The sequence below is a fragment of the Panthera tigris genome, chromosome D2 (assembly GCF_018350195.1).
Source record: "Panthera tigris isolate Pti1 chromosome D2, P.tigris_Pti1_mat1.1, whole genome shotgun sequence".
Taxonomy (NCBI): Eukaryota; Metazoa; Chordata; class Mammalia; order Carnivora; family Felidae; genus Panthera; species Panthera tigris.
The window spans coordinates 8,691,048-8,702,925 of NC_056670.1; the positions used below are offsets into that span (position 1 = coordinate 8,691,048).

The following is an 11,878-nucleotide window of genomic DNA, read 5'->3' on the forward strand; positions in this document are numbered from 1 at the left end:
TCAAAAATAAACATTAAAAAAACTTTTTTTTAAAGAATCATTAAGAATTATTATTAAGTGTATAAATATAAGAATCTTTATGTTCTTCTCTTAATGAGATGACCCCGTTATGATGTCTCTATCTCTCGTAGAACTTTTTGCTCTGAAGTGTGCTTTGATATTCATACGCCTACTCCACAAATCCTAGGTAAGCCATTTATTAGCTTAGACAAGTCACTTAACCTCTGTGAGCCTCTGTTTCCTCATTGTATATTTCAGTAGTAAGACCTTTGTCACAATACGTACGAGCATCAGATGAGGCAAGATACAAATCACAGTGCCTTGCTAAAATAGGCATTCAGGAAGTTTACACCTCCAGCTAACATTTAACTAATGCCCTCCTAAAAGCTTGGGATACATCAGAGATACATCAAGGATTCTGCTTTCGTGGAGCTTAGATTCAGGAGGGAGGCATAGAGGTAAGGATCATAGACGAAGAAGTAGACAATAAACAAGGGTGCAAATAATTTAATCTTATAATTTCAGGTCATGCTGAATGCTATGAAGGGTTTTATTTTTTATTTTTTTAAATTTTCTTTTTAATGTTTATTTTTGAGAAAGAGAAAGAGCCCCCGCGTGCGCGCACACGTGAGTTGGGAGCATAGAGAGAGGGAGACACGGAATTGGAAGCAGGCTCCAGGCTCTGAGCTGTCAGCACAGCACTCGAACTGATGAACCGCAAGATCATCCCGAGCTGAAGTCAGATGCTTAACCAACTGAGCTACCCAGGCGCCCCATTATGAAGGGTTTTAAAGATAAGAAAATGAGGTGATGTGATCGAGGGCATTTGGGATAGGTGGACTGTTTAAGCCAAGTGGCCCACGTGGCTTCTTCAAAATTTTAGTTGAAAAGGACCTAAACCATGTGATCCCTGAGAAGAGCGTTTTCTGAGAGAGAGGGGAGCGCGCTTGACTTGTTGGGCCAACGGCAGGACGGCTGGTGTGGCTCTGGCGTGGCAAGTGCAGTGAGCAACAGCATGGAGTAAAGTTGGAGACCTCAGCATGAACTTGATCTTGATGTTCTCAGCCGTGCCGCTAAATTTGAATTTCATTCAGATAAAACTGGGGGGGGGGGGTCTATTGCAGTTTTTAGGTAGTGACAGAGGCTAGAATATAACAAAATTTTGAACCTCATATGTGATTCCTTGTACACATGGCTCCATAATCCCTTGGGGTCTCTGGCATGAAAAGAGGGTTTTTGGTATACTGGGCTGACTGGATGCTGGGGGCCACTAGACCGCTTCAGCAAGGGGCTGGCTGCCACCAGCGGCCTGTGATTTAATCATTCAAGCCTGGGCAATGAAACCTCCGTAAACACTTCTAAACAACACAGTTTGAGGAGTGTTGAGTTGCGTGCCCGGAGTTCCACACGCTCACACACCGCTCACGTCCCAAACCCTTGCCAATGTGTGTTTTCCTTCTGGCTGTTCCAGAGTTGAATCCTTTATAATAAACTAGTAATAAATAAGTAAATTGTTTTCTGAGTTCTGTGAGTTGTTCTAGCATATTATCAAATCTGAGGTGGGCTGGCTAGTCACAGGAACCCTCAGTTTTTAGTCAGAATGCTGGAGGCAAAAAAAGAAAGACGCATACATAGTACCTTCACCTTTCTTTTAATTAACGTTTCCATGTATATCTTTTTCCATCTTTTTACTTTTTTTGTTGTTAAGTTGATTTATTTGAGAGTGAGAGCACAAGCGGGGGAGGGGCAGAGAGAAAGGGAAGGAGAGAATCCCAGGCAGGCTCCACACTGCCAGCTCAGAGCCCAACTCTGGGCTTGAACTCCCGAACCATGATGTCTTGACCTGAACTGAAGTCAAGGGTTGGAGGCTTAACCAACTGAGCCACCCAGGTACCCCTCCATCTTTTAACTTTTAGCCTATTTATATTTAGAGTGGATTTTCTATCGATAGCATTCAAAGACCCGTATGGTTGGGTCTATTTTACCTAGTGTGAAAACCTCTATTTTTTAATAAGAATATTGCAAGCATTTAAGTGTTTGCCCTATGGAATACAACATCTTTAATTTATCAGTCTGATTTCAAATGACATACTAGTTTACATGTAGCTTTGCAATCTTATGTCAATATACTTCTGTTCCTCCCATTCTATGTGATATTTTACTTCAAACCCCACAAGGCATCTTTTATTTACTTTCTTTTTTTAAACCATTAGCACTGTATTTCTTTGTGCAGCTTACTCTTTCTAATACTCCTTTTAGTATTTCTTACAACATGGATGTGTTGGCAGTGAATTCTTTCCACTTTTATTTGTCCAAAGAGCCTTTATTTCCTCTTCATTTATGAAACATGTTTTCTCTAGATACAAAATTCTGCATTGACACTCATTTCTGCACATACTTGAAAGATTCACTTCATTTTCTTCTGGCTTAACGTCCCTCCTCCTGTGATTTTCAAGTGTTTGTTCTTCTGTTCTTTAATATTCTGTTTTGTTGCTTTCAAGATTTTCTTTTCATTTTGGTTTTCAGCTGTTTAGCTTTGATTTGATTTTGAGGTTTTCTGGGTATTCCTTGCTGTTTTCTCAGTTTCCTTTTTCTTTTTTTTTTAAGTTTGTTTATTTTGAGAGAGAGCACGAGTGGGGGAGGGGCAGAGAGGGAGAGAGAGAATCCAAAGCAGGCTCCGCGCGTCAGCGCAGAGCCCGATGTGGGGCTCGAACTCGAGAACTGTGAGATCATGACTTGAGCCAAAGTCAAGAGTCAGATGTTCAACTGACTGAGCCCCCCAGGTGCCCCTGCTTTCTGTTTCTTAAATTTGTGGTTTGATGTATTTCATCCTTTATTTTTGGCAGGGACTGCAGTTACTTATGTGTGGCTGTATTTGATTGTGTTCCATAGTCCTTGACTGTGCTGTGTCAGGAGAATTTCATCAGTGTCTGTGCTGCATTTTCAGCCGCCCTTCCAAGCCTGTGTCACAGAGGGTTTACCTCTCTGCTCCTGTTCCTCTTGCAGCAGTTGACTGAGCTGATGCTATTTCAAAGAGGAATAAAGCCAGACTCCAGCTAAAGGTGGTAGATACAGATTTTATTCAATAGCTATGGGAATAGTAAGTGAGAAGCTTCAGTAAAACTGAGCTCAACTCCAAATACTGCTAAGGCAGCTAGGGACTTATAGCCAACAATCTGGGGGGATCACTGGATAGAACAGTACTAAGAGGGACATCAGGGGTAGGGGGATTCTTGCTAAATGCAGACCAGGCACATCAAGGGCAGGGAATAAGGAACTTGATCAGATATCAAGGGTGAGGGGCTTCCCACTAGACTGACTTAAAAGGACTCTTGCTAGAACCGAATTCAGCCTGGATAAACATGGAAAGGCCTAGTTGAGAACATGGCTCAGTGGAGCCTAACTAAGGTTTAGTCAACGGGAGAGTTCTTGTCGGAGCATATTGTAAAACTTGGGTTGATCCTGAAATAAATGATAGAAGCCGTACCTTTTATTGTGTAATTTTGTTGTAAAATTCTAATGGAGAGATTACTAGAAAAGAGAATATGATCCCCAAAAGGATGCTGGAGATGAGAGAAAGAGCAGTTAGTGATAGGAAATTAGAAAACATCCAGGTAAATCTGAACAATAATGTGTATAAAATGATGAAGATATCTAATGTGTGGGACTAAAAAAGACACTATGATCTGCAAAACAATAACTGCATATAAATGAGGTGAGGGGTGGTCAAATTGAGTTTGATGCTTCTTTTATTCAGAAAAAGAGGTTCAAGATTTTGAATTACTTCAGATTTTAAGTTAAGTATTTATGGTAAGATTAACAGAAAGCCACCTAAAGCTGAGACACCAGTGTGTGTAACTTTCAAAGTTGTAAAGAAGAAAAAGTAGAAAAGATACAAAATTAGCCCAAAAAGGAAAGGAGAATCAATAGAATGGATAACTGTGGCCAATGTAAAGTACCAAGTAAAATGCAAGAGAGGACTTTGCAACATTTCGATAATCACCATCGAACCGACTAAATTTATCTGTTAGAAGACATCTTGTCAAATTGGATCTTCAGAATAGGGTAATGCCTTCCTATGGCTGAGATACCAGGTTTTCATTTATCCTGAGAAGTCCATGTTTCTGTCTTCATCTTTTGCCCACTCAACATTCAGCGTTCTACTTGCCTGGGTGTAGGACGTCCTGGGTAGGATATCCTGATCCCTTCAGTGTGGCAAGAACTAATATTACAATTAGCATTTACAAATCATAGATTTTCCCCACTTGATTTGTTACATTCTCTGAGTCTTCCACTCTTACAACTGACCGTCACGGTATTTTATTTTTCTGCCTTCTTCCTTCCTTCCTAATGTTAGATCAGTATTGCTGTTATTTTGTAAACTTTGCAAATTATTTTCTATTCTCATTTTGCACTGACATCCCCCAAAACACTTGGGCATACTGTTTTACCCTTTGATGGTCTAATTCCTAAATGAAATTAGACTTTGCCCCACAAAGCATCTGATTTATCATGTTAATATCCTGAGTTATATTTTCCCCAATATGTAATAGAGCAAATTTAAGTTTTCCTCCTTTAATGACCCTTAAATATGGCTACATCTCATCTGTGTGGCACAGAACTGGTGCTAAACTCCCATTTAATCCTTCTTCCTGAGTTTTACCCCCAGATATGCTTTCCTGCCCTACAACGTCACATTTCATTTCTAATGTATTTGGTAATTCTTGTGAATTAATACATGAAGAGTACATGGAACAGTACCTGGCTCACGGAAACGGTCTGTTACTGTTCCTGTTGTGAATATCATCGTCATGAATTTTAAGTTTACACTCAGCTTTCCACACCTTTTGTAATGTAAAATGTTCCTTCATTGCTTCGGTTTACATCATCTGCTGTAGAACCTGGTTCCTGATGGTGTATGGATTTTGAATGAAGCTATTATCTGGATTATAATTTTTTCTGAGAGCATACTTTTTTTTGTTATATAACATAGAGTAGATATTGGATCCTTACTTAATTCATTAACTGTGACTCTTGAGTGAGAGAGCCTATATACATTCATTCACAAAATACTATGAGAAATTAATTTCTAAACCCACATGTTGGGTTATAAACCTGTAGATTCTCGTCCAGAATTATAAATTTGACCAAGAACAAACTTGATCTTTGTTTTGGAAAGCACACCACTTGTTAAGGACCATTACTTCCAGAATCCACTCAGATGAATTTAGAGGAAATCAGATATAAATACTTCTGATACCATAGTTTGCGGTTGGAAAAAGAAAAAAAAGACTACTGAGTATTCTAAATTTCAGCAATTAACAGGATATGTTTATGTTTCAAGGGAGTGTAATCTAACATTGTGATAGAATGAGATGTATAGAATGTGATTGATTTTAAATTTCAGTGTATGTAGGACTTGAAATTGTAGAGAAGTTTGTGAAGACATGAGTTATGAGACATGTCATTTTCCTGAAGAATGAAGTTGTGAGCAAGTCCAAAGTGGGAATGTAAGCTCGCTGAGTGAAAAGTCTTGGTTGAACTTGAACAAGTTTTGGCAAATTAATAGTCTGGCATTTGTAGAAAGAAGACATTTATTATGTTGAACAACATAATTAGTTGAACAACAGCTAATTATGTATATTGTTGGTAAAAAGTCCCCCCCCCGCCCCCCAGAATTATAACTGCAGTCTGTTTGCTGTGATGGCACTTAGAGACAATGAGCTGTGAATAGGTTTTACGTTGTATGTACTAAGCAAGAAGGTAACGTGAAGTATGGCTGAGAATTCTTAGGGTAAGTGTTTTAGGTCAGGTCTTCCATGGTTATGAATAAAACCAATAAAGGTAGAGATCTGAGTGTCAAGAAAAAATTATTACTATTATATCAGAGCATGTTTAAAATGGGGGAAAACTAGCATCTGGTGGTAGTAGAGGTTCCCTTTTGAACAGACTCTGAGACTAAGCTGAATATACCACAACTAAAAACAGTTGATGGATTTGGTCATTTCAGCCTTCTTTCTCATCTGATTTCATATTTCCTGGGAGACATTTGTAAGTAACATGACTGGAGGGAAACTTAGAAGCTACGTTACAGGAGTCCTTTCATAAGCACAAAGAAATCGGTGTTTTGGGGATTTAATTTGGCATTGACGGTATAATAAGTTAACGTGTAACAAAATAGACATAATTAAAAAAAATTTTTTTAAGTTTATTTATTTTGAGAGATAGACTGGAGGAAGGGCAGAAAGAGAGGGAGGGAGAGAGGGAATCCCAGGCAGGCTCCATGCTGTCAGCACAGAGCCCGATGTGGGGCTCGAACTCACGAACTGTGAGATCATGACTTGAGCTGAAACCAGGAGTCAGACATTTGACTGACTGAGCCACCCAGGCACCCCAAAACAGAGGTAATTTTAAAAAGAAGGGGATGAAACTGGAAACATGTAAACCATAGAATTTAGGTGCACAATGTAACGATGGGAGGAAAATTACCTAAAGTCTGATCCTTCAGAATATCAGATCATCCCTCTGGTACCTCTTTAGGGCATTCTCATCTACTTCTTTAGGGCCTCTCTAGTTCTCTGTATTTCCCATTCCTAGATCAGCCCCCTTTTTTTTCAATGACTGTTTCCTTTTCTTCACTGTGCTTTGTATTTATTTCTACTGTGTATATGAAGTCTTGAAGTACATATTTGTAAATTGCCAAATATAGTTGTGTTTGTTATAAGTTTCTATCCCCCTTTTTCCACCCTGTCAGGTTTTATTTCTTCTGATATAAACAGAGGTAACTGTTCTGATGGGGCAACGTGACTATTTGGATCTGTCTTATTTCATAAAACTAAGTCAACTGTGTAAAGGGGCATTTGTTTGTAAGTGTAATTTCATCATAAATCATAAGATTCATTACTTATGATTGTTGTGGTTGTTTTGTTTTTTTCCTTCATTTCTAGAAGTCTGCAAAGTTGATAACCAACTAGAACAGAATCAAGAAATCCAGCACAGACATTTCTGGCAGACTCCATTTATCAACAACAAAACACTGACTGTACACAGAGGTAATGTATTAGGAAACATTTTTAATTTCAGCACAGACAGCATTCCTTCCATAAAAATACCCTGTAAATGTGACTCATGTGGTATGAATTTGAAATGTATTTCAGAATTAATTATTAATAAGAAAAACTATTTAAGTAAGAAGCCTGATGACCTCAATCCATGTGGGAAATTGTTCCTTCATAGTAACCCTGAAAAAACTCAAATGGGGGAGAAACCTTGTGAATTCATTCAAAATCAAAAATATGTAAGTCGTAATGAAGATTTCATTCCATATCAGAAAATTAAAAATGTACAACAATGCTTAATTCAAAGGAATAAGGAATATGAGGAATACGGGAAAGAGTTCCATGAGAAGGCACTTGTCCCATATAACCAAGCTTGTATAGGAGAGAGTCCTCGTGAACATAATGAATCTGATAAAACGTTCTGTAATAATGCAACCCTCGTGGTCCGTAAGATAGCACAAAGAATGGAAAATCTTCATGAGTTTAATGAATACGGTAAAACATTTGAGAAGTCCTCCCTCTTGAAACCTAGAGTTCATTTAAAGGTGAAGGGTTATGAGTACATTGATAGAGTGGTTAGTTTCAATAGGAGATCAGACTTCCCTGACACAGGAGATAGAGTATTTGAATATAACAACTTGGGAGAACCTTTCTGGGAGAAGTCCGTTCTTAATATAACTGCGAGAACACGCGTAGGAGACAAAGTCCATGAATGTGACGAATGTGGAAAAGCATTCTGCAAAAAGTCAAAACTCCCCAAACACCAGAAAATACATCCAAGAGAGAAACCATACGAATGTAAGGAATGTGGGAAATGCTTCTCTCGGAAATCCCTCCTCACTTTACATCAGAGAATCCACACAGGAGAGAAACCCTACGAATGTAAGGCCTGTGGGAAATGCTTCTCTAGGAGTTCACACCTCATAATTCACCAGAGGACTCACACAGGAGAGAAGCCCTATGAATGTAAGGAATGTGGGAAGTGTTTCTACCATAAGTCCTATCTCACGGTACACCAGAGGATTCACACAGGGGAGAAGCCCTATGAATGTAACCAATGTGGAAAAACCTTCATAAGCAACTCAGTCCTCACAATACATCAGAAGACACACACAGGCGAGAAACCCTATGAGTGTGATCGGTGTGGGAAATTCTTCTCCAGAAACTCGTACCTTACAGTACATCTGAGAACTCACACAGGGGAGAAGCCCTACGAATGTGAGCTCTGTGGGAAAACCTTCTGTCACAAGTCAGATGTCACGAAACATGAGAAAACTCACATAGGGGGAAAACCCTATGGATGTAATCAGTGCGGGAAGACCTTTAGTCGTAACTCGGGCCTGAAAGTTCATCAGAGAACTCACACAAAGGAGAAACCCTATGAATGTAACGAGTGTGGGAAATCCTTTTCCGAGAAATCAGTTCTCACAGTACATCAGAGGATACACACAGGCGAGAAACCTTACAAGTGTGATGAATGTGGGAAAACCTTCTACAATAAATCGGACCTCACTAAACACCACAGAACTCACACAGGTGAGAAACCCTATGAATGTAAGGAATGTGGGAAATCCTTCTCTAGGAATTCATACCTTACAGTACACCAGAGAAGTCATACAGGGGAGAAACCCTATGTGTGCAAGAAATGTGGGAAAACTTTCTACCTTAAGTCAGACTATACAGTACATAAGAGAACACACAGAGGGGAGAAATCCTATCACTGTAATCAGTGTGGGAAGACTTTCACTTGCGGTTCAGTCCTCAGATCACATCAGAGAACTCACACAGGTGAGAAGCCCTATGAATGTAATGAGTGTGGGAAATCATTTTCGGAGAAATCCGTTCTCACCGTACATCAGAGGATACACACAGGGGAGAAACCTTATAAGTGTAACGAATGTGGGAAGTCCTTCTGTCATAAGTCAGATCTCACTAAGCATCAGAGAACACACACAGGAGAGAGACCCTATGAGTGTAAGCATTGTGGGAAAACCTTCAGTTGCAACTCAGGCCTCAAAGTACATCAGAGAAGACACGTAAGAGAGAAACCCTATGAATGTATTGAGTGCGAGGTAACTGCCAAGGAATCAGTTATCACAGCACATCCAAGGTTACACACAGAGGAAGAAAGCTAGTAAATATAGCGGTGAGAGGAATCTTTCTCTCGTGAGTCATACCTCAAAATACCATGGAAAATTTACAAAGGACGTGACTCAAAGAATGTAAAGCATGGCAAATCTCTTACCAGAAGTCATCTTCCAGAGCAAACGAGAATACTCATAGGGGAAAACACTCTGAATTTGATGAATGTTTGAAAATCTGATGTAAATAAGACAACTAAAAATGACTGCATGTGGAAGAAAGCCTACTAATACGGGTAGGGAGTATGGGGGATTATTTTATTATGAATTAGAGCTTATTAAACCAAGAATTTACATAGGAGGTAATCCTGTCAATCAGAGATATGAAAATGTTCTTCCAGAATTTGGCCATTAGTAATCAGACCACATTTGGGAAAAACTGTCAGCATCTTACATTTTTTTTGAGACCTTCGTCCACAAGTTGTACTCATTTGTAGGTCAGAGGAGTAATAGGGGGGATGCCCAAACAATGCAGCAAACGTAGTTGAGCAACTTTATCAGAAATGCCCTTTGTTGAGCAACACAATTGATAGTGAGAGGAAGTCCTAAACGTGTTTTGAATGTACAGGCTTTAACAAAATCCAGACTTTATTATATCTGAAGATTGTATTGAAGGAAGTATGTCTTTAGGAAATATGGACAGAAATTTTCCTTTAGATCTCTTATCCCTAAAGTTATGCTTTTCTCTGATCTCAAAATTCTTTAATAGAAATAAAGCTGATGGTAGACATTTATAAAAATACTAACCATGCAACGTGAAGCTTTGGGAAAAGAACAAATAAACAGAATAATCTTCTCAGTCTCTGATTTCACTTTTGGAGAAACACGTGTCACCCCGTGACATTCCCTATCATGAGCCATCGTATGTTTTTGATTAGTCCACCCCCCCAACTATGCTGTCACCTCTGCAAATAATGTGTGATGGTCTGGTTCCTCCTGGGATCTACTATAGGGGTTCCCACCGTGGACCAGCCCAGCCCAGAATGTACACCGCCACCAGCCAGGGGCAGTCTGAAGGATGTGTCTGCTTCCTCTTCGTAGGTTCTGGAACCAGAAATAACATTGAGTGTCTACTCTGTAGTACTCTAGTGCATATGACCTTTGTGCCCCAGTTCAAATTTACAGGAAGAGCATCTTAGCTTTGTTGCTTGAATTCAAGCCTGTTGACCCAATGATAGCCTGGCTTTCCAGGGGGGAGAAACTTGACATATTTCCTATGTGTGTCAAATTATGAGCAATAGCATAACCATTGTGTGCCTGTGTGCCTGCTGCAGGTTGGAAGTGATGTACTACGAGAATAGTTGAATTATCTGCACACCGTCCTCAAAACTATCCCATACCCTATGACTTTTTCCACCTTCAGCACTTTTCTCGATTTACTTAATATTGATCCATGTCTCATTACTTATACAATAATATTTTAATGTATGTTTGTGTGTGTGTGTGTGATTGATTTGCTAGGGTATCGGTGGGAACACGTGTTTTGTAACTTGTTTTTGTCTTCAGATGTATGGTTTTGATATTTATACATATGCTTTAGTTGATTTGTTTTAATAAAGCATAATATATGATTATGTAACTGTAACAATAATGTCTATTTTCCTGTCTGTGATTTTCAAAATTTTAAGAGTTTCATTATTAAAACAATAATGTTTCAAAATTAAAAAAAATCAACTCTGGGTAGTCATTTAAATATGGTTAAATATACCCTATTTAAGTATCCAACTTGAGTTTTATTTTATATATATATGTGTGTGTGTGTGTGTGTGTGTGTGTGTGTGTGTGTATAAATTTACATCCAAATTAGTTAGCATCTAGTGCAACAATGATTTCAGGAGTAGATTCCTTAGTGCCCCTTAACCCATTTATCCCATCCCCCCTCTGACAACCCCTCCCGTAACCCTCTGTTTGTTCTCCATATTTATGAGTCTCTTCTGTTTTGTCCCCCTCCCAGTTTTTATATTATTTTTGTTTCCCTTCCCTTACGTTCATCTGTTTTGTCTCTTAAAGTCCTCGTATGAGTGAAGTCATATGATATTTGTCTTTCTCTGACTAATTTCACTTAGCATAATACCCTCCAGTTCCATCCATGTAGTGCAATGGCAAGATTTTATTCTTTTTGATTGCCGAGTCATACTCCATTGTATATATACACACCACATCTTTATCCATTCATCCATCGAAGGACATTTGGGCTCTTTCCATACTTTGGCTATTGTTGATAGTGCTGCTGTAAACACTGGGGTGAATGTGACCCTTTGAAACAGCACACCTGTATCCCTTGGATAAATGCGTAGTAGTGCAATTGCTGGGTCATAGGGTAGTTCTATTTTTAGTTTTTTGAGGATATATATATATTTTTTTTTTTTTTAGTTTTTTTTAGTTTTTTTTGTGAGGATATATATATTTTTAAGAAAGATCTGTTTAAACATTTTTTAAAAATATTTATTTATTTTTGAAAGAGAGAGCACAAGTAGTGGAGGGGCAGAGACAGAGGCAGACACAGAATCTGAAACAGGCTCCAGGCTCCAAACTGTCAGCACAGAGCCGGATGTGGGGCTTGAACCCACGAACTGCGAGATCATGACCTGAGCTGAATTTGGACGCTTAACCAACTGAGCCACCCTGTCACCTCCTACTTGAATTTTAGTAAGAGTATACTCACACGTATTACTTCTA

The 11,878-nt window shown here is 39.0% G+C and overlaps 1 protein-coding gene across 1 annotated transcript in view; it reads left to right on the top strand.

The window, feature by feature from the left end:
- LOC102955878 (zinc finger protein 33B-like) overlaps positions 1 to 10,797 on the top strand; it is a 47,009-nt gene extending 36,212 nt beyond the window's left edge. The window contains exon 5 of the mRNA XM_042959813.1: positions 6,948 to 10,797. Within this exon, the coding sequence (XP_042815747.1) occupies positions 6,948 to 9,193 (2,246 nt within the window). The 3' untranslated portion in view covers positions 9,194 to 10,797. The remainder of the gene's footprint in view (positions 1 to 6,947) is intronic.
- Positions 10,798 to 11,878: the final 1,081 nt, after the last annotated feature.